The sequence below is a fragment of the Bos indicus x Bos taurus genome, chromosome 13 (assembly GCF_003369695.1).
Source record: "Bos indicus x Bos taurus breed Angus x Brahman F1 hybrid chromosome 13, Bos_hybrid_MaternalHap_v2.0, whole genome shotgun sequence".
Taxonomy (NCBI): Eukaryota; Metazoa; Chordata; class Mammalia; order Artiodactyla; family Bovidae; genus Bos; species Bos indicus x Bos taurus.
The window spans coordinates 55546955-55570493 of record NC_040088.1 but is presented as its reverse complement, the minus strand read 5'-3'; the positions used below and the strand labels follow the sequence as shown (position 1 = coordinate 55570493).

At 40.8% G+C, this 23539-nt stretch overlaps 1 protein-coding gene across 5 annotated transcripts in view; it reads left to right on the top strand.

Annotated features, from left to right (window-relative positions):
• The window catches only part of OPTN (optineurin), a 40278-nt gene that overhangs the window by 6452 nt on the left and 10287 nt on the right, over positions 1–23539 (top strand). For all 5 annotated transcript variants that reach the window (XM_027559928.1, XM_027559923.1, XM_027559924.1 and 2 more), the window contains 10 exons: positions 233–409; positions 2154–2356; positions 6603–6785; positions 9030–9103; positions 10888–11022; positions 16831–16933; positions 18091–18206; positions 19383–19532; positions 19901–19994; positions 20803–20961. In XM_027559928.1, coding sequence (XP_027415729.1) covers positions 244–409; positions 2154–2356; positions 6603–6785; positions 9030–9103; positions 10888–11022; positions 16831–16933; positions 18091–18206; positions 19383–19532; positions 19901–19994; positions 20803–20961 — 1383 coding nt within the window. In that variant the 5' untranslated portion in view covers positions 233–243. The remainder of the gene's footprint in view (positions 1–232; positions 410–2153; positions 2357–6602; positions 6786–9029; positions 9104–10887; positions 11023–16830; positions 16934–18090; positions 18207–19382; positions 19533–19900; positions 19995–20802; positions 20962–23539) is intronic.

Sequence of the window (23539 nt, the reverse complement as noted above, 5' to 3'; positions counted from 1 at the left end):
CTCCTCTCTGTACTCCTTTATATATTCTTATGCACAGACATGTACATACAGACTGAAGCAAGGATGTATCTTTCTTGTTTGAATGGAAGAATCAAGCTTGCTCAAAATGTAATGGGAAAGAAAGTCAGCCCCTTCTAGAATACTTCTTAGGACTTGCACATGGGTTTGTGGACTCCTGGGGACCCAATGCAGAGGGAGATGGTTATATTTTCAGTTTGTGATTTTTCTATAGGAACTGCTACCATGTCCCACCAACCACTTAGCTGCCTGACTGAGAAGGGGGACAGCCCCAGTGAAACCACAGGAAATGGACCCCCCAATCTGGCTCACCCAAACCTGGACACGTTCACCCCACATGAGCTGCTGCAGCAGATGAGAGAGCTTCTAATCGAGAACCATCAGCTGAAAGGTAAGCGAAACCTAACCCCATGTTTCTCCATTCACCCGCGGCCTTTGGGAACACAGTCCTTTGGTAATAGCTTGTAGGTGAATCCCTTTCTCTGCACCTGGTTCCCTGGGGAGAGATAGAGCACAGGACTAGCTCTTCAGTTCAGTTCAGTTCAGTTCAGTCGCTCAGTCGTGTCCAGCTCTTTGCGACCCCATGAATCACAGCATGCCCGGCCTTCCTGTTCATCACCAGCTCCCGGAGTTCACTGAGACTCATGTCCATCAAGTCAGTGATGCCATCCAGCCATCTCATCCTCTGTCATCCCCTTCTCCTCCTGCCCCCAATCCCTCCCAGCATCAGAGTCCCTTCCAATGAGTCAACTCTTCACATGAGGTGGCCAGAGTACTGGAGTTTCAGCTTTAGCATCATTCCTTCCAAAGAAATCCCAGGGCTGATCTCCTTCAGAATGGACTGGTTGGATCTCCTTGCAGTCCAAGGGACTCTCAAGAGTCTTTTCCAACACCGCAGTTCAAGAGCATCAATTCTTCGGCACTCAGCCTTCTTCACAGTCCAACTCTCACATCCATACATGACCACAGGAAAAACCATAGCCTTGACTAGCCGGACCTTTGTTGGCAAAGTAATGTCTCCGCTTTTGAATATGCTATCTCGGTTGGTCATAACTTTCCTTCCAAGGAGTAAGCGTCTTTTAATTTCATGGCTGCAGTCGCCATCTGCAGTGATTTTGGAGCCCAAACAAATAAAGTCTGACACTGTTTCCCCATCTATTTCCCATGAAGTGATGGGACCGGATGCCATGATGTTCGTTTTCTGAATGTTGAGCTTTAAGCCAACTTTTTCACTCTCCACTTTCACTTTCATCAAGAGGCTCTTTAGTTCCTCTTCACTTTCTGCCATAAGGGTGGTGTCATCTGCATATCTGAGGTTATTGATATTTCTTTCGGCAGTCTTGATTCCAGCTTGTATTTCTTCCAGTCCAGCGTTTCTCAGGACTAGCTCTCAGTAAGACTAAAACTGCTTCCCAGGTGGCTCAGTGGTAAAGAATCCGCCTGCCAATGCAGGAGACGTGGGTTTGATCCCCGGGTCAGGACGATCCCCTGGAGAAGGGAATGGCAACCCACTCCAGTATTCTTGCCTGGAGAATCCCATGGATAGAGAAGCCTGGCAGGCTATAGTCCTTTGAGTAGCAAAAGAGTTGGACGTGACTTAGTGACTAAACAACAGCAAGGCTAAAGCTATTCCTATTGTTTACTTTTGGATACAGGTAAGAATAAAATTATGTATTTCTGGGAAATGGCAGAATGACATTTAGCCCTAAATTTAAAAGGAAAAATAAAAAGGCTGCTATTATTACAGAATTAGTTCTAAATATTACCTTAAGAGAAAGGATTCTAATATCTCCAGCCATGGCTTTTGGCAGAACCAGTATTGGAATCCAGGAGTATGGACCTCAGTCTAGCTAGTTATTAATAGGCATTTTGTTGAAATAAATCAATAAAATCAGTTTTATATTCTTGAGACTCTTGAGGGCAGTCGGTGACATTAGACCTCCTAGTCCTGTTTGAAAGCAGAAACTACTCATTTTTTTGCTATGTAGTCTTTCCAGCTGACCCTGGAGCCCAGGCCAACCCTGGCATTTTGAGGTTCACAGCTATGTGGTGAGGTGACCTATGGGGAGGTTCTCTTCATGACCCCAAGTTCCGTCCCTTGGTGTTTTAACACTCTCCCTCTAAACCCCATGCAGAAGCCATGAAGCTAAATAATCAAGCTATGAAAGGGCGATTTGAGGAGCTTTCAGCTTGGACAGAGAAGCAGAAGGAAGAACGCCTTTATTTTGAGACTCAGAGCAAAGAAGCCAAAGAGCGTTTAACGGCACTGAGCCTTGAAAATGAAAAACTGAAGCAAGAACTCGGAACGCTAACAGGGAAAACTGAAAGGGCATTCGAGGTGAGTGGATTGATCAGTTGTAATTTTATCATGTTCATATTTGCAGTGGGATCTTACCTGTCTAGACTTCGAGATCAAAACTCACAGTTCCGGCTAGATGCTTGCATTATCTTGAAAGAAGAGTGATGAGAAGATTGGTTGCAATTTTAAGGGTCGTGTGTAATCTCTGGTGAAGAAAAGAAATGGGTCAAACTTTGACTTTATTGATTATAGTCAAAAGTGTTATGGTTATAAATCAATATTTTGTATTCGTTATACATAGTACAGAAAGACCTCTGCCTGGAACCATTCAAATGTTGGTCTTTAGTCCTTGATATAGAATTACATTTTTAAAATCTGTCGCTCAGAATTTTCTTACTGACCTTGTCCTTTCTCTCCATCTACAATAGATTCCTTACTTTGTGTTTTACATTTACTTTTGAAAAATGGTTTGACAAATATTATTGTGTGATATGAGGCTGTAAGGTTGCCACGTTTCCACTAACTCAAAGAACCTGAGAAATGTGCTTTGATACCCTTGAGAACGGGTATCAAAGATGTGAATGAAAAGTCCTGTAGGTTTTCCAGAAAGGTCCCAATATTGGAAGAAGTTGAGATCGGAAGCTGGAGCTCTGGACAGCTTCTTTCAGTGTAGAAGATCCGCTGAAGCAAACTATAGGCAGGACTCAGGAATGAGTCCTTGGGACAAAGAGACACTGAGGATTCTTCAAAACCCTTGGTCATCAGTTTTTTTCTCCGCAAGCTGTGCCTCCCAGGCCCCCACTTGCCCCTCCCACCTCTCTTTCAATTTTTGTTTCATGGACCACTTGAGGTGTTTATTTGTAATTTAGCCTCTCATCTTCCTGATTTACTGAGGCTCTCAAGACCTCTCACTCACTCACTCACTCACGCTGACCTGTCTTTGCTGCTGCTTCTGCAGACACCCCTCCCCTACCCCCTCAAGCCATTAGGGTTGCCCCTGTGTTCTGTGAGGCACAGGGAAGGGAGCAGGGAGTTTCCACTGAGATCTGCCCTTCAATCCTCAGGGTGAGGCTGAGATATGACTGATTCTGTCTTGATTTCACTGTATTACAGACCTGGTGGCTCAGAGGGTAAAGCATCTGCCTGCAATGCAGGAGACCGGGGTTCCATCCCTGGGTCAGGAAGATCCCCTGGAGAAGGCAATGGCAACCACTCCAGTACTCTTGCCTGTAAAATCCCATGGACGGCGGAGCCTGGTAGGCTGCAGTCCATGGGGTCGCTAAGAGTTGGACACCACTGAGTGCCTTCATTTTTACTTTTCACTTTCATGCATTGGAGAAGGAAATGGCAACCCACTCCAGTGTTCTTGCCTGGAGAATCTCAGGAACGGGGGAGCCTGGTGGGCTGCCGTCTATGGGGTCGCACAGAGTTGGACATGACTGAAGTGACTTAGCAGCAGCCGGTACTCTTGCCTGGAAAATCCCATGGACAGAGAAGCCTGGTAGGCTATAGTCCATGCGGTCGCAAAGAGTCGGAAATGACTGATCGACTTCACTTTTCACAGACATCATGGTGATCCCTAAAGAATCCTTTTTTTTTTTTTTCCATTTATTTTTAATTGAAGGACAATTTCTTTACAATATTGTATTAGTTTCTGGCATACATCAGTATGAATCAGCCATAGGTTTGTGCGGTGGTAAGTCACCGACTCGATGGCCATGAGTTTGAGCAAGCTCCAGGAGTTGGTGATGGACAGGGAAGCCTGATGTGCTGCAGTCCATGGGGTCGCAACGAGTCGGACACGACTGAGCGACTGAATTGAACTGAAGTCACTTCAGTCCTGTCCGACTCTTTGCGACCCTGTGGACTGTAGCTCGCCAGGCTCCTCTGTCCATGGAATTCTGTAGGCAAGAGTACTGGAGTGGGTTGCTATTTCCTTCTCCAGAGGATCTTCCCCAGGGATTGAAGCCACATCTTTTACATCTCCTGCAATGACAGCCAGGTTCTTTATCACTAGTGCCAACTGGGAAGCCACAATAGGTATACATATGTCTAAAGAATCCTTTTTGACTGTTAACTACAGATTGCCAGGCAAAGGTCATTAGACTTGTTTTGTATTATAAGATGACATATCAGCCTGGGCACATTTCCAAGACAATAGAAGCACAGAAAAAGGGAAATTGTTGTTTCCCGAAGGCTAATCAATGCTAAGTGCTCAAAAAGTGATGAAAGACAGAAATAATTTAGTTGGGCTTGAGATCCCAGAGAACATTAACCCTGGAAGTTTCGTCCAGGAAGATGATGGACAGAGCCTTAACAGTGAAATGAAGAGAAATTTAAGTGTCACCTCACAAGGTGTTTTGCAGATCCATAATTTCCCAAGGATAATTAAGTGTTAGTCGTTCAGCAGTATCCGACTCTTTGCAACCCCATGCACTGTAAGCTCCTCTATCTGGCCAGGCTCCATGGAATTCTCCACCCAAGAATACTGGAGTTGGTTGCCATTCCCTTCTCCAGGGGATCTTCCTGATCCCTGATTGATTCATGGGAATCAAATACGCGTCTCCTGCATTGCAGGCAGATTCTTTACTGTCTGAGCCACCAGGGAAGCCCAAGGATAAAGAAGAGATCCACACAATTGGAAAAAAGAAAATTAACCTGACTTCTGAGACTCAAGAGTCATCGCCTTATATCCCTGGTCCTCAGACACTTGTTTAAAACTCTATTTCCTTCCTTTGTGGAAAGATGGTTTTTAGAAGTCCATTCCACTCAGTGTCCTCAGGAAGGTCAAGAGGGTGGATGTGAAGGTTTCTCACAGGGCATGGTCTTCCCCTTCCCTGCTTGCTTCCTGGTTCCAGCCTAGGCAGTACCTTTCCTTTTTTTCATTTTTATGCCTTTAAATGTATATTTCTGTGGTCTGAATCATTATCAGGAGAGATTGCACAAGCTTTGAACTTTTCCTTGCAGACCTAACTCTTCAGTTTTATGAGTTGCTTTTTCCTAAAGCCTGTGAGAGTTTCCTAGCAAGGGGATGGTCCAGATGAAGGCAGAGCGCGATTCCACTGGTGTGAGGGGTACTTCCATGTGCCAATTACTACCTAGCCCTCACTCTCTTAACACTTCACAGACTAGCTGGTTTATGGTTTATACACATGCCTTTCTGATAATTTTTTGGTTCTACTATGAGCCTTTGGGCCTGTTTACCATTCCTTATGAAATCTGTCAGAGGGTGTTTGTGTGTGTGTGTGTGTATGTATGTGTGTGTGTGAGTGGGTGGGTGAATTTTCAATGTTGCAGTCCTCTGGTAATCTCAAGTATACATATTTCTGGTGGTGCCATGTCCATAAGAACCGTGAGGGAAGAAATCAGGAGGCCAAGAAGGTCACAGCTGGAGGAGACCACAGAGACCACATGGTACCAAGTCTTTCTGATCCAAGAAAACTGAAGCCAAGACATTTAGGGAATCTGCTCAAGGCAACACATGCTCTGATTAGCAGAGTGCAGACTAGAGTCTGTTCTCCCTTCTCCCAAGTAAAAACAACACATGTCAGCAGGCTCTTTCTTTTATGACTTTGTCATATGTGGTAATTGCAACAGGATGAACACAACAGGTACTCGATATTAGGAAAATATTAATGTTTATTAGTTTATCAAAGGAAGCCCATTAATGTTTATAGAGGCCAAAATTAATTTTCCACGCTTGGTACCAGCCTCTGAATTTTCAGTTTTCTTCTTTCTCAACAGATTTACCTTTAGCAACCTTAAAGCACCAGCATAGAATATTGTAACAACCAACCTACATGCCTGGGAGGATTCTGGACCTTTCCTTGTGTTTTGCTATCACTGTACTGTCATGCCCTTCATGCTTTGGCTTCTAAGGAGAAATGACAAGTATGAGGAGAGAGAGGGTAGAAGGAGAAAAAGGAAAAAAGCAAGAGGTTGAGTTGTGGCAGTTCTTTATCTTTATTTTCTGGGATTTGGGGCTGCAGTTTACTAGTCAACCATTGCCAAAGTCTGGTTGGTTATTTTCATGATAATCAGATTATTTCTTTCAGCATGTTGAGGAAACGTTCCTTGTTTGAGTTTATTTTAACTTCCTATTATTTGCCACAACAAAGTAAATTTTTCCATTTTAAATGGTATGTCAAAATATATTGCCGAGGAAAAACTAGAATTCCCTACTGTAAAGCACAGCTGTCTTACCAGTAGGTATAGAGGCACATGAGTCTGATGGCTGAGTCCTTGGCTTGATTCATTCGTTCACTTTGCTCCACATTGTTTCCAGGACATCATTGGGGACCCCAAGGTCCCCAAGGCAGAAGTGGAACAAGAAGTGGAACAGCTGAAGACCCAGGTGGCACGCCTCCAAGCTGAAAAGGCAGATCTGCTGGGCATCGTGTCTGAATTGCAACTCAAGCTGAACTCAAGCGGCTCCTCCGAAGACTCCTTTGTTGAAATCAGGATGGCTGTAAGTGTATTGGTTTTGGTTTTGTCTTAAGCAAGTTACAAAACCTCACCTGGACAACTGCTAGAAATATCACCGCTTCCTTTCAACACGGGAAAGCCAAACAGTGGGGAAATTTCAGCGTAGTCAGCATAAATATAAAACATCATACTTGTGGCTATCACAGCTGAAATGGAAAATACTGATTACCTTTTATGACTGAAGAGATAGTCCTTTTTTTCCCCAGTACATCCTGAATAATTTAGCTGACCTAAAATTTAAAAAAAAAAAAGGGTATAAACTTATTCAGCCCAGGTTCCAAAGCTGTGTTCAGCATTTCACTTAGGTAAGCAGAATCATGATCAGATGCAGTAAAATCAAAAGGCTCGCCACTTACTAATCATAGAACCCTCTTTTCAGGCAAAGTCTTATGAGGAACGTAGGTATATTAAAAATAAGAAGTGGAGAAAAGCAAGAGCAGAGGTGCTCTGGTTGTAGCCCCAGGGAATACCCGGCTTCTCCCTCCCCTCCAACAGCAGCTGCTAGGGAAGCGCCGAGAACAGATTCTGAAGCCAGCATTGTCTGACTGGCTTTTATGTCCAGCCCCAAATGAAGCAAGCTGGGCGTGGCAGCACAGGCTGGCCTGTTCTGATGCGAAGCATGTGTCAGCGGGTAGCTGGTGTGTGGGCAGTCCTGCTAGAAGGGAAACCTCCTTCTTTGCTACTAGAAAAAAAAAAATGGAATACAGATTGAGGGAGACAAGCACAGGAAAGTCCAGTCCTTCACTGTACAGTTGGTCCAGCTTCGTCAGAGCACACGTCTGATACAGGAAGAGAGCTTAACTGTGTCTCTAGAAGAGAAAACCCTACATGTAGACAAGTGGGGGTGAGGCGGGGTGAAGTGCACCTTACAAAAAGCTCAACTACTGGATATGTCTGACTCTGGATATGAGCATGACTCTCTTTACTTTCTCATTTATTTGCTGCACTAAAGATGAACAGAAGTGAAAAATGGCTGTTAATAACCCTGCCACCCATGCCTCTCAGAAATTTTAGATGAATAGGGGCTGAAGTCAAGAGAAAATACTAATCAGGAAGTACCGTGTCAGAGCACTCATTCTGCACACGAGCAAAGATTATGAAAACGTTGATCAAAGAGCTTTCACCTTCTGCAAATAGCTGATAAAATTCAGGAAGTCCAAGGAGCGTATCAGAAGTTTCCAAATGAGGCTTCTTTCTTTGGGGTGCATGGTTACCATAATGTTCTCCCTCACTGATGAGTGACAGTTATTTCTAGTGTAAATATGTTTTTCTTGCCTTGCTCCTATGAACAGAAAAACACTGCCCAAGACTTAGGAACAGTGTGCGCATACAGAATTATCTAAAACCACCCCTGTATTTTTCCACTAGCTCACTGGACTAGAAATGTCTTGCAAATCGTTGAAGTGGTCTTAGCCCCCACTGCTCCCTAAGTGGCCCCAAAAGCAGATGAATTTCAAATGGGAGCCAGCCTTTTGCTCTGTGAGCCTTGCCCACAGAAGACAGCCTTCTTTCCAAAGTGGCTCCAGCAAGTTCTAGCATTTTGCATTTTATTTTTTTATTTTTAAAGATTTATTCGTTTATTTCTGGCTGCTCTGGGTCTTTGTGGTTGTGCACGGGTTTTCTCTAATTGCAGCGAGTGGGAGCTAGTCTTCTCATTGCCGTGGCTTCTCTTGTTGAGGATCATAAGCTGAAGGTGCATGAGCTCAGGGGTTGTGGTACTTGTGCCCAGTTGCTCTGCAACATGTGGAATTTTTCCGGACCGGGGATTGAACCCGTGTCCTGCACTGGCAGGTAGATTCTTAACCACTAGACCACCAGGCAAGTCCCACATTTTGCATTTTGAAGGAGTGTGTGGGAAAAGTATGTGGAATTGTCATTAGCTGTGTGTGACCTTAACTTGTAGAGAAGGGAACTGCCAACGAGAGAGAGAGGAGATAAGCTTTCCTGTATGCGGGGTCAGGATGACTGTGCTGAATGAGAGGAGCCCGGCCTTCTCGTCTTCGTCTGGATATTTATAATCCTGACTGGGCATGCAGGTTGAGGGAAGGATAAACTTAAACCATTCCATTTGAGTGGCTGAACTGAAGCATCTCACATTTCTGTGTTTGGTAGATTCCTTGGGTTATGTGTCATCCAAATTCTTGATCTTTCGCCTTTTTTCTCTTTTGCTGGAGAATTTGTCTTACCGGCATGCTATGTTAAACCTCTGTCATTTCTGCTTTTACAGGAGGGCGAAGCAGCTGTGGCAGCAAAAGAAATCAAGCCAAGTCCTGGGCCCACAAGAACTGATTCCGTTGACACGTATGTGAAGACAGAGTCGGGCTGTCAGACAGGCACGCTGGGTAGTCTTGTCACTTTGGGCTCACCCTTGAGAGGCCAAACATGGTGGGCTGAAAAAGCCACTTACTGATTTACACTGGGGCCTTTCCAGAATGTTCAGTTTGAATGCTATTCATATTTATTGTTGCAGCCCACTGGTAGAGAATAAAAACTATGTTTGGTGCCTTGGTAGGCTAACTAACCCCTTGCCACTCTCCATCAGGTGAGAAGTGAAAATGAGCTTTTTCCTCAGTTAAGAGACCCATGTTTCCTAATGTGTTTATGAGTGCAGTCTGCCCCGGACCAGGCTGCCCCACTGATAAGGGCAATGTTTCCTTTTTCGCTTCCCTGTTCATTCCCAAGTACAAGGCAAAGTGACTAATATAGGATAGTCTTCCATCACAATGACTGTTGTTGCTCTGGGTGATTGCTGTTTTTTTGAAAGTGCCAAGATATCTTACCTGGGGAGTCTTCAGTAGACTTGTGCCTAGTAGACAGCTATCTTAAATTGTAGGGGGACCTTAAGGAGGCGATGACAGGGGATCTGGGCACCTGAGTCTCTTACAAGTAGCTGTGACCTAGAATGTACTATTAGCTCATCCCCTGTAAGCAGGTTACTACTGTATGAATCTGCTTAAGAAGATTTACCTGAAATTTCCCTAAGCATCTCTTCCTTCAGAGACTTTTAATATCTTTTTTCTATAATTTGATGAATAGACTTATAAAAATGTTTTTTTTATAAGCATATCAGGATTAGATTTCTTTCACCAAACAGGGCAGTTGGCAGAAATGAAAGTTACTCCCTTTTTTAGTTAGAAATAACTATCCCTGCCCCCCGTATTGCCTTTTTAATATCAGAAGACTTTCCTGAAAGTGGTGGGAAGGAAGAAAGCTGTGTTTGAAATTTCTAAGCCACTTCCTCTCCATGTATAGCTGTGTGAATACTACTTCTTCTTTTAAACCACACAGCTGTGTTTTAATAACAGCTTCTTTACCTTGTTTGAAAGTATTTTAAGGAGTCAGAGATTGATCTCTGGGGTTGGAGTTTGAGCTTTGGTGATGGGAACTGGGATTGAATCCTGAATCCTGGCTCTTTGTTAGATGTGTGAACTTGGGTAGGTTACTGAAGGCATAGCTGCTATTAGCATCAGTGTAGCTTTCCAGAATGTTTAGTTACTGCAGTGATGGCCGTGGTTTTCTTCATCATTGACTGCCTCTTGATTTAATCTGAGTTTGAAGTCAAGAAATATATTCGACATACCAACAGGGCCTACATTTCTGTGCTCTAGTTATTAGAAACCAAAAACAAAAATGCTTTTTCTTCTCCTGACTTGAGAATATGGTGTTTTCTGTCAAGCTGGAGGAAGACCAGTGGTCTGCATGTCACCACAGGCAGCACATGTGTGACTGTGGTCTTCTTGGAAATGAGTCCTCTAGGAAAGCAGGGCTCCGAAACCGGGGCTGCCTCTGCTCCACTGGCTCTGTGGGTCCTGGGGTCTGGTGCCGTGGACACTGTGACCACGTGGAGGGAGTGAGCATGTGCAGAGTAAGGTCAGCCAACTCATCAGCCTCACTCCTTCCCCGGACAGCGTGGAGGACCCAGACGCTGGTTGTCACCAGGCCAGCTGTGTTTGGTCTGTAAATGAGAATTAACTGGAGAATGTTCTGGAAAGCTGTTCTTTTTAACTAGTTCCAGTAATATCCTTAGACTCCGACATTTTCATATTCTCTTGAAACCTTTTAACCTTTCTGCTGTCCTGATGCAGGAGCAAATCTGCAGAAGGTACCAGGAATTATGTGGAGTTTGAGGAATTAACTGTGAGCCAGCTCCTGCATTGTCTAAGGGAAGGAAACCAGAAGGTGGAGAGACTTGAAGTTGCCCTCAAGGAAGCCAAAGAAAGGTAATAAGGAAGGAAATAAGCAACATGGAAAATGCATACATTGCTTTTTTAATGGCTTTCAGTTCAGTTCAGTCGCTCAATCGTGTCTGACTCTTTGCAACCCTTGAACCGCAGCACACCAGGCCGCCCTGTCCATCCCAACTCCCAGAGTTTATCCAAACTCATGTCTATTGAGTCGGTGATGCCATCCAACCATCTCATCCTCTGTCATCCCTTTCTCCTCCTGCCCCCAATCCCTCCCAGCATCAGGGTCTTTTCAAATGAGTCAGCTCTTCACATCAGATGGCCAAAGTATTGGAGTTTCAGCTTCAACATCAGTTCTTCCAGTGAACACCCAGAACAGATCTCCTTTAGGATGGACTGGTTGGATCTCCTTGCAGTCCAAGGGACTCTCAAGGGTCTTCTCCAACACCACAGTTCAAAAGCATCAATTCTTCGGTGCTCAGCTTTCTTCACAGTCCAACTCTCACATTCATACATGACTACTGGAAAAACCATAGCCTTGACTATGCGGAACTTTGTTGGCAAAGTAATATCTCTGCTTTTCAATATGCTATCTAGGTTGGTCACAACTTTCCTTCCAAGGAGTAAGCGTCTTTTAATTTCATGGCTGCTATCACTATCTGCAGTGATTTTGGAGCCCCCCAAAAAATAAAGTCTGACACTGTTTCCACTGTTTCCCCATATATTTGCCATGAAGTGATGGGCCTGGATCCCATGATCTTAGTTTTCTGAATGTTGAGTTTTAAGCCAACTTTTTCACTCTCCTCTTTCACTTTCATCAAGAGGGTCTTTAGTTCCTCTTCACTTTCTTCCATAAGGGTGGTGTCATCTGCATATCTGAGGTTATTGATATTTCTCCCGACAATCTTGATTCTAGCTGTGCTTCCTCCAGCCCAGCGTTCCTCAAGATGTACTCTGCATATAAGTTAAATAAGCTTTATTGAAATATAATTAAGATGCCATAAAATTCATCCATTTAAAGTGTACGTTTTATTTTTTTTTTTTAGAATAGTCACAGAGTTATGTAGTCTTTACCACATTATAATTTTAGAACATTTTTCCCCCAAATAAGTCCCTTATTAGCACTCATTCCTCTTTCCTCATGGTAATCTACTTTTCTGTCTCCATAGACTTACCTTTTCTGGACTCTCATACAAATCAAATCATGCAACATGTGGTCTTTTGTGACTGGCTTATTTTATTTAGCATAATGTTTTCAAAGCTCATCCATGGTGTGGCATGTGTCAATCTTCATTCCTTTTTGTTGCTGAATAATATTCCATGGTGTGACTAGACAACATTTTGTTTATCTGTTCATCATTTGATGAACATTTGGGTTGTTTCCACTTTTTTCCTATTATGAATAATATTTGCTCTCTACATTCATGCACAGTTTTATGTGTGGACATAGTTTTTTAATTTGCTGGGTACCTGGGAGTTAAATTGTTGGGTCACATGGTTACTGTCTGTCTAATATTTTAAAAAACAACCCAGCTGTTTTCCACAGTGGCTGCACCATTTTCCATTCTCACCAGCATCCACACCAACACTTGGTGTTTGACTTCTTGATTAGGGCCATCCTTGTGGACGTCAAGTGGTGTCTCATTGTGATTTTGATTCTGTTTCCCCAGTGATGGATATGCATGTTGGCCATATGTGCATCTTCTTCTTTGCCCATTAAAAAGTTTAGACTGTCTTTTAATTATTGAATGACGTGAGGTATATGATTTGTAAATACTCTCTCCCATGCTGTGAATAATCTTTTCATTTCTTTGATGGTATAATTTGTAGCACAAAATTCTTTTTTATTTTGCTCTAATCCAATTTATCTGTTTGGTTTTTGGGTCACTTCTGCTTTTGGCATTGTAGCTAAGAAACCACCGCCTAACCCACAAAGATTCACTCCTGTGTTTTCTCCTAATTGTTTTATTATAGTTTTAGCTCTTACATTTAAGTCTCTATGTTGAGAGTGCATTTTTGTGCATGGTGTAAGGTGAAGGTCCAACTTCATTCTTGTGTATGTGGATACATATTTGTCCTGACACCATTTGTTGAAAAGATAATTTTTTTCTCACTGACACCCCTGGTGTAAATCAGTTGACCATAAACAAATGTAAAGATTAATTCCTAAATGCTCAGTTTTGTTCAGTTGATCTAAGTGTCTGTCCTAATGGCGATACTACACTGTCTTAATTAGTTTAGTAGTAAAATTTGAAATTCTGAAATGTAGGTCTGCCAATTTTGTTCTTCTTTTAAAAAGATTCTTTTGGTGGGTCCCTTGTTTTTCTTATATAACTCTTAGAATAAGTTTGTTATTTTTAAGCTGGGATTTTGTTAGGGATTGCATTGAATCTGGAGATCAATTTGGGGAACATTGCCATCTTAACAATATGAAGTCTTCTGATCCATGAACATGGGTTTCTTTCCATTTCCTTAGGTCATCCTTAATTTCTTCCAATGATGTGTTATAGTTTTCAGCATATAGGTCTTGCAGTTCTTATTCAAAATTAATTCCTATGTATTCCAGTCTTTTTGGTGCTATAATACATGAAATTATTTTCTTGATTTGATTTTTGGATTTTTCATTGTTAGTGTTCAGTTGCTAGGTCATGTCCGACTCTTTGCAACCCCATGAACTGCAGCATGCCAGGTGCCTCTGTCCTTCACTATCTCCCTGAGTTTGCACAAACTCATGTCCATTGAGTCAGTGATGCCATCCAACCATCTCATCTTCAGTCACCCCCTTCTCCTCTTGCCCTCAAACTTTCCCAGCATCAGGGTCTTTTCCAAAGTATCAGCTCTGCACACCAGGTGGCCAAAGTACTAAAGCCTCAGCATCAGTCCTTCCAGTGAATATTCAGGGTTGATTTCCTTTAGGATTGACTGGTTTGGTATCCTTACTGTCCCATTGTTAGTGTAGAGAAATATAACTGATTTTTGTATATTGATCTTGTAGCCTGCAACCTTGCTGAATTCACTTATTAGCACTAATCTTTTTTTTTTAGTGAATTCCTTAGTATTTTCTTTATACAAGACCATGTCATTTGCAAAGAAATAGTATTACTTCTTCCTTACCAACCACTATTCCTTTTATTTATTTGTTTTTTGCTTCCATGATTGCCCAGTACAATGTTAAATAAAAGTAGAGATAGTAGATATCCTTGTCTTGTTCCTGATCTTGGGGGGAATGCTTTCAGTCTTTCACCACTAAATTGGTGATATTAGCTTTGTTTTTTATAGATGCTTTTGTCAAGTTGAAACACTCTTTTCTATTCCTGGTTGTAGTGTTTATCATGAAAAGGTTTTACATTTTGTTAATGCTTCTGCTGAGTCTATGAAGATGATTGTGTGTGTTTTTTTAAACCTCTATTAATGTATCATATTGATTGATTTTCTGATGTTAAACTAACTTTTCATTCCTGGATAAATCACACTTGGTCATGATATATGATCTGCTTTATATTGCTGGCTTGGATTGCTAGCCTTCTTAGTAAAGAGTTTTGCATGTGTGTTCCTAAGGGGTGTTGGTCTATAGTTTTCTTGTGATGTCTTTGTCTGGTTCTGGTATGAGAGAAATACTGACCTCATAGAATGTGACATACTCACACACACTTTGAGATAAAATTTATTTACCTTATAGAGTTGTGAAGTCAGTGAATTTCTATGTGTGAATGAACTTCTTAGAAATGCAGAGTGCTAAACCACATAAGACAAGGGGGCATAATGAAACAGTTTTAGGGTTCCAATGATTGCAACATTTAGTCATAAATAGTCCATGGTGTCGCTACGAGTCTGACACAACTGAGTGACTTCACTTTCACTTTCCACTTTCCTGAATTGGAGAAGGAAATGGCAAGCCACTTCAGTGTTCTTGCCTGGAGAATCCCAGGAACGGGGGAACCTGGTAGGCTGCCGTCTATGGGGTCACACAGAGTCTGACACAACTGAAGCGACTTAGCAGCAGCAGCAGCAGTATACTGTATATAGCATATACTAAAGTATACATAAATATAATATACATACATAATTCTCTCAGACATTATAAATGTTTCATTAATCTTAAAACTATAGCACTTTCTAACTGAAGCAGTTGAAAAAGTATAAGAAAATCTGTTCTTAAAATATGAAAAAAAGTTATTTATTCAGAATGAGGGTTATCTGAAAGAAATCAGTGTTTTTCCAATGACTTATTTGATAGTCAGTTCTTTTCAAAGGTGAAAAGGAATGATGGCTATGAATTGTAAGTCTTTACCCCATATCCTGCTGCTGCTGCTAAGTTGCTTGAGTCATGTCCAACTCTGTGCAACCCCATAGATGGCAGCCCACCAGGCTCCCCCATCCGTGGGATTCTCCAGGCAAGAACACTGGAGTGGCTTGCCATTTCCTTCTCCAATGCATGAGAGTGAAAAGTGAAAATGAAGTCACTCAGTCGTGTCCGACTTTTAGCGATCCCATGGACTGCAGCCCACCAGGCTCCTCCGTCCATGGGATTTTCCAGGCAAGAGTACTGGAGTGGGGTGCCGTTGCCTTCTCCATCTTACTCACTAAATATCTTTAAATATCTCCACTAACTTACTAAGAAAGAATATATGGGGAGGCTATTTTCTGAAATCTGCGTATGTGAAAATCTCTCTTTCTACCTTTTTACTTAACAGATAGTTTTGCTAGATACAGAATTCTCTTGATATATTGGATATAATTTTCCCACCAAATTTTGAAAGCATTAGTACTTGATTGTCTTCTGGCTCCTGGTGTTGAGGCTGAGAAATTCATTGCTATTTTGATTCTTGATCTTTTGGCATAAAACTTCTTTTGTTTGTCCTCTCCCCCAAAGGTTCTTTGCTCCATCCCAAGTTTTCTGACATCTCACGTGTGCTTTGGTCAGGGGCCTGTTTTCATCCATTTGTTCTGGACACTCTTGGCCTCATTCATTCTTCAGTTCTTGAAAAATGATCTTGACTTAATTACCCTCAGTTTTCTCTATTCTCTCATTCTAGCAATGACTATTACTTTGAACTGGACTCCTGAACCAGTCCTCTCATTTTCTTAACTTGGTGTTCCTCTTTGCCATTTGTCTCTCTTTCCTTATCTCTTTCTTCCTCCCTCTGCCTCCTCACCCTTCACTCTTGCTTTCTTTTTCTGCTTTCTGACACATCTGACCAACTTTCATCTTCTGTTTTTTGCTGGGCAGGGGTGGAGGGAGGGTGCAGTTCCTTTGGATGTTCTTCTTCCATTCTTTCAAAGTCATTTTAGTGGCATTCAGGGTGGGAGAAAAATTACATGCATACATTTAATCTACCATCTTTAATCACAGGTTTCTTTTTATTCCATTTGTATTGAGATGGTTTTCATATGACTTTGATTCAGTATCAGAATGTTGCTATATTTGTTTTAGGACCTCATAAACTTAGATGGATCTTCTTATAACAAGTATAAGGATTCCCTCTCTGCTGAATCCTTATAAAGAGGCACCCACTCTCATGTAGCACACGTGCATACACGCACAAAAATACAAATTAAAAAAACAGTTCTGTGCATTACAGTGATGTGGAAAAGGCAGTGTCTTTCAGTGTTCAAGATAAAGTATACCCATCTTATACCTCCATGTGCATTCATCCCTTAAATCGGTTCCAGCCAGTATCTGGTTGAAAGCAAAACCACAGCTAATACAGTGCATATGAAGAGATTTTGAAAACGTTCATCCTTTATCCAAATTTTAGACAATGTTCTTTTTAATGCGTCTGCAATTGTATTCCTCTGGAAGCCAAAGAAAAAGTAACTTTTCTATATTCTGTAATTTTTTAGAATTTCTGATTTTGAAAAGAAAGCCAAGGATCATTCTGAGACTGAGACCCAGACAGAGGAGCACACAGAACAAGAGAAAGAAGAGGAGAAAGACACCAAAACTGTGGGTACTCAGAGTCTAAGACTGTTACCACACTCTCAGTGGATGGAGGGTAGTGAGGGCACTGCAGCCAGGTCGTGTGCTCTGTGGCTTTAGAAATAGAGGAGAATTTGTCATGTTGAATATTTTCTATTTCTCTCCTGTTTCCTTGTCCTGATCTGAATTTCATTCACTATAAATTGCAGTGAGATGTATTCCTATCCCAGTGATTGTAGGAAATCACTCCTTTATCTCTTCCTGACTGATTTCCTCTCCAGAATTCCTAAGTGAACAGGCCCACAAATTGAGAAAGGAATTTTGTCCAATATATAATGAAATCATTTGAGGATATGATCCAGAAACTTCAGGTAGAATTGAAGGGTCTTTGTTCTCTCCCACTACTCATTTGAATATAATAGTTTGAACAAAAAAGACATTTGTTTACATACATATTTATATACACTTGTGTGACAACTCAGAAACATGCCTTGTAACCTGCGAACACAGTGCAAAGCTTAGGGAAAGGTGATGAGGGCAGGAAGTTGTAAGACCCACAGTAGCCCACTGTGGCTTTTACATGAAACACTCACTTTAGCTAACTTACTCAACAAGCCTGTATCAGATGCCTGCTGTATGCCACGCTCTGAGCTGAGTCCCCTACTTTCAAGAGAATGGAGAATATGTTAAAAACTGAGATGAAGAGACCAAAACTAATGAACAACTAATTATAAAGAAGTATTGAGACTTCCCTGGCACTGTAAAACTCATTGATAAAACTTCTAGAGCTGCCAGGAAGAAGCCAGTACAGTGAAAACAGCTGAGTAAACTAGAAACACACAACAGTCAGGGAATGTGGGCGTGAGTTGCTAGCTGGGTAAAGTAGGTTGTGCTTTGACAGCACCGTGATCTGTGATCCCCTGAAGTGTGGTCAGGGTCCATTGTGATTATGATAAAGGCATTATCACAAGAGTATCCAATCGATCAGTTAATGCTCTATGAGGAAACAGAGTTGTATCCAAAGCTTTTTTTTTTTTTTCCCATGCAAGATATTTGGGGTATTAAGTGCCAAAAGTTCAATCAGTTCACAGGCTTAGTTAGACGCCACTGGTTCACACTGTTTCCTCATAAAGAGGTTCATTTAAGTTCTAATAAGTGCATGTTTGGAATTTCCTGGATGACAGATTGGAAGTGAAGTGGAAACACTGAACCTTCAGGTGACAACCCTGTTTAAGGAGCTTCAGGAAGCTCACACGAAACTCAGTGAAGCTGAGCTAATGAAGAAGAGACTTCAAGAAAAGTAAGAATGAGAGATAATGTTTACCCCCCCCCTTCAAAAAGTGTACTGTTTAACATATTTTGTTAAAATATATTTGTATATATACAAATATACAAAAACATCGTTTTGTTACTGTGTTATTACTGAGTAAAAGAAAAAGACACCTAATTGAAATATGAATTCAGAAAACACCAATGTTCCGGTTAATATATAACCATGAAGTCCTTGGGGGAATGGACCCAGGGGACTCTGATTCTGCTTTTCGGGGGCATTTTAAGCATATATGTGGACCTGAAAAAACAGTGATTCAGATTTCCTGTGACTTATGTAAGCTGACAGCATTGATGTGAACAAACATAAAAGAAAACTACAAAGGGCAAGAAGAACCTGAATGAGATTTAGGGGGAAAAAAAACTTGATTTTCTATCAGTTATAAAGGCTAATATCTAAATTGAGAGAATTTTGCATCTGCTTGTTTCTCTTGATGTGAGGAGTTGCCCCAAATTTAGAAAAGCTAAGTTGATGTTGTTCTCTTAGATTAATTGGCAAGCATATTTCCAGCACAATATACAAATGTATGTTTCTGTGGACTTACACTGACCAAGGCTGTACAGTATTACGGACAGCATAGCAGCTGATGCAAAGGACTTTGGATAAACAGACCCAGGTTGAAATACAGATTTACCCCTTATTTGTGGTATTACCTTGGACAAGTTATTTATTTAACCTCTCTGTGCCTCAGTTTTATCATTTGTAAACTGTGTGTCATAACTCAAATTTTGTATTAAGTAAGCTAATGTTTAACATGCTTTTTGCATTAATGCCTTACACACAGCAGCCATTGGCTCATTTTGCTCTTATTACATTGAAATTCTCAGTCTGATCTTTAAAAGGACTTAAAGCACTTCCTTCTCTCCTCCTGAATCTTTATCAGAAACCATATTTTTTGTACTTAACAGAGCCTATAAACTTCTTCTATAAAAATCTGTATATTTTTATATTCAGTCATAACGGTTCAGAAATACTTCTAGTAAAAAAGCAGGAAGGATAAAATATTTAATTTTGTACTGTTAAATTTTTGAAGAATGTCATCATGAAATTCTTTGTATTTGCTACATAATCTGAGAATCTGTTTAAAAGCCACTGAGAAATGTGAAGGCACATTGTTTGTCCTCATGAAATTTTGCTCTTTCTTAGATGTCAGGCCCTTGAAAGGAAAAATTCTGCAAGCCCATCAGAACTGAATGAAAAACAAGAGCTGGTTTATAAAAACAAAAAGTTAGAGCTCCAAGTGGAAAGCATGCGATCAGAAATCAAAATGGAACAAGCTAAAACAGAAGATGAAAAGTGAGTGTGCGATGACTGGATGGCTACTTGCTGAAAGAAGATAGAAGAGCAGTTTTATGCAGTTGGAATCATTTGAGAATAAATTAAATTTATTTTTTGTCTTTTGTTTATTTGAAGGAGAATTAGTAGACTTTTCTGAAGAGATAAAATTTAAGTTTTATTTTAACAATTATGAAAATTATTTGTAGTCTATCTTGATTATTTGAAGAAAAATCATTTTCTTTGAGAGTAAGAATATGCTAGTAGGTGGTGGGATTGTAAAGGTGGAAGAGATTTTGCTACTTGAATATTCAGAAGAAAGTTGGGAGGCAAGACTAAGTTTCGATGTACTTTCCCCAAGATTTCCTTTTTAATTTCTTTTTAAATAGGTCCAGATTAGGCACTCTACAGTTGACACACAACAGGCTTCTTCAAGAATACAATAATGCACTGAAGACAATTGAGGAACTGAAAAGGAGAGAGGTACTCATCGAAAAAAAATTATTTTCATAGCCTAGTAGTGAATGGAACTATTGAACGTTTTATGTAAATATGTGAGGTAGTTGTGTTACTCCTTAACTAAGTCTGGTTTCAAAGGTTTTTTTTTTTCCTTTTATATCTTTTTTTTTTCCATTTATAATTGATTTCTTGTGTCTAAGGGTTCATAACTCCTGCCGCATATGTATAATGTGCCATGTAGTCAAAGATGGGGTGCATGCCTTATGGTCATGGAGTAAGCTGTTAGCATTTCTAATGGTGGGTGAGTTTGCAGGAAAGCCGAGTATGGGCTTCTACATGAGTAATGGATGTATAGTAAGACTGCTGCTGGGAGGTCTCACAAGGCTAGCTTGCCTCTGTCAGTGAACTTGAGACCCTGGACTTCTTGGGCTGCAACTTAACTTAGTAATAATGTCCCCAGCATGGTGTGATAGTTTAAACACCATGGATAGATACGTCAGAATGAGAGATGAGTTAATTAACCCAATTGGGGGAACCTTTCACAGTGTATATGTATATCAAATCATCACGTTTTACACTTCAAATATTTTACAATTTTGTCAGTTTTACCTGACAAAAGTGGGAATAAGTAAAGACCAGGGGAGCTTTGAATTAGAAGGGGTCTTTGAGTTTATATTCTTAGAAATATACTTTGTTTTTTGTTTAATTTTCCTAGAATATGGTTCCTCTCTAAAGATCTAGTAAATTTTTAATTTAAGCCTTCATGTTACATTTTATTAAAATAGGTTGAATTATTTCAAAACCAAGTCCAGAATAAGCTTATCTTTTTCAGTCAGAAAAAGTGGATAAGGTGGTGCTGCAGGAACTGAGTGGAAAGCTAGAACTGGCAGAGAAGGCCCTGGCTTCCAAGCAGCTCCAAATGGATGGGATGAAGCAGACCATTGCCAAGCAGGAGAAGGACCTGGAGACCATGGCTGTCCTCAGGGCTCAGGTAGGCTTCGTTCCCAAGAGTGAGCTGAGGGAAGCCAACCTTGATTATATTCTCAAACAGGAAAGTGGTGGTGCTTAAGATATATTTTTTTGATTTTACACTATTTATGCTAATATATTTTCAAAAAAAACCTTTTTACTGAAGTTTATCACATGTGGAAAGCATACCACACTTCTAAGTGTACTGCTCATTGAATTTATCCATTCTATAGTTGATGGACAGCTGGATCATTCCCAGCTTGGGGCTTGGTGTTTAATGTTGCTCTGACATTCTTACGCAAGTCTCTTTATTCATCTGTGTACTCATTTCTTTTGGGTACACACCTAGGAGCAAAACTGCTTGTTCCTAGAGTAGGCAGGTTACTCAGTGTTCATTGATTATGCCAAAGAGGTTTCCAGAGTGGATCTACCTACCAGGTTTCACTCCCATCAGCAGAGAGTTCCTATTGCTCTACATCCACCTTGACCCATACTTGTATTATCAGTATTTTAATTTTTAACCATTCTGGTGGGTTTATAATGGTGTCTCATTTAATCTGCATTTCCCTGCTGGTTTGAAAGTGTACTTTTTGAAATGTTTACTGGCCTTTTAAGGATCTCCTTTTGTGAAGTGCCTGATCAGGTCTTTGCCCAGTTTTCTTCTGGTTTGCTGGCTTTTTCTTAATTTTATAGGAGTTCTTTATAGAGTCCAGATATAAGCCCTTTCCAGTGCTTTTTGCAGATTTCTTCACTCTGTGATTTGCCTTTCCACTCATGAGCATGTCTTTTGATGAACAGAATTCTTAATTTTAACGTAGTCTAGTTTATCAGTCTTTTCATTTGATTATAGTACTTCTGTGTCCTGTTTTAAAAGCTTTCATTACCTCAAGGCTATGAATATATTCTCCTGTGTTGACTTCTAAAAGATTTATGGTTTTGTCTTTTACATTAAGATACAAAAATATCTGAAGTTAGCTTTTCTATATGCAATGAAGTAAGGGTAAAGATTCATATTTTTTTTCCTACATGAATATCCATTTGGCACCATTTATTTAAAAGGTCGTCTTTTCTTAAGGACTCTGTTGCCCTCTCTGTCACATATTATGTTAATGTACCCGCAGGTCTATTTCTGGATTCTACACTGTTCCATTGGGCTGTTTGTACATTGTCGGTCTGGTACATACTGTCTCATTATAAATAATCAAATGTTTTGATGTCGGTAGAGTTAGTCTTCCTACCACCTCATTGCTTGTGTAATTAAAACCGGGATCATGCCATACATATTGTACTACTTTTTCATTCCTGACCTATCTTGGATATCTCTCCATGTTATTATTCACAGCCATATGTACTTTTTAAAACAGTTGTATGGTGTCCAAAGTGTGCATTACCCTGATATATTTAACCAGCCCTCTATTAATGGACATGTAGCTTGTACCAATATTTTTGCTTTTTATCAACAATGCTGAACTGAACATTCTGGTATGTATATCCTTGTGCATTTGTGGAATCTCTAGTAAGATACGGAAATGGAATGGTTGGGTCATTGGGTTAGATTGTTTTTAAGTTAAATAACTATTTCCAAGTTGTCTTCCAGAAGTGCTTAATCAAAATTTTTTGCTCACCAAAAGTAGCTGAAAGCCCCTATTTCCCTATATCCTTGCATTACTCTTTTAAACATTTGCCAAACTGATAAACAGATTATTTTCAATGTAACAATACCAGAAGTTTACTATTCCCTATATACATACTCATTACCTGCTGCCCATAGTGGCATAGAAGTGGTTGAATGGACTTACAGCTTTAGTTTTTCTATAGGAATAGAATTTCAACCTGAGCTCTTTTAGTTATTTTCTTTGATTGTTTGATTGGGCCTGATACTGTAGTTATAGGCTTCCCTGGTAGCGCAGCTGGTAAAGAATCCACTTGCAATGCAAGAGACCCTGGTTCAATTCCTGGGTTGGGAAGATCCGCTGGAGAAGGGATAGGCTACCCACTCCAGTATTCTGGGGTTTCCCTAGTGTCTTACCTGGTAAAGAATATACCTGCGATGTGGGAGACCTGGGTTCAATCCCTGGGTTGGGATGATCCCCTGGAAAAGGGAAGGGCTATCCTACCCTTTCCCAGTATTCTGGCCTTGAGAATTCCATGGCCTGTATAGTCCACAGGGTCACAAAGAGTCAGACATGACTGGCAACTTTCACTTTTTACAGCTTTGGTTTTATTTCTTCAGGAATAGAATTTCAACTTGAGCTTTTTCAGATATTTCCTTTGATTGGGCCTGACAAATGTTTTGATGTCTGGTAGAGTTAGTCTTTGAGAGACTTCACTTTTACTTTTCACTTTCATGCATTGGAGAAGGAAATGGCAACCCACTCCAGTGTTCTTGCCTGGAGAATCCCAGGGACGGGGGGCCTGATGGGCTGCCATCTATGGGGTCGCACAGAGTCGGACACAACTGAAGTGACTTAGCAGCAGCAGCAGCAGCAGAATTAGTCTTCCTACCACCTCATTGCTTATGTAATTAAAAGCAATGTTGGCGATATAGAGATGGACAAAACAAAGGCCTAGTTCTTACTGGCTCAAACTTAATGACTTGA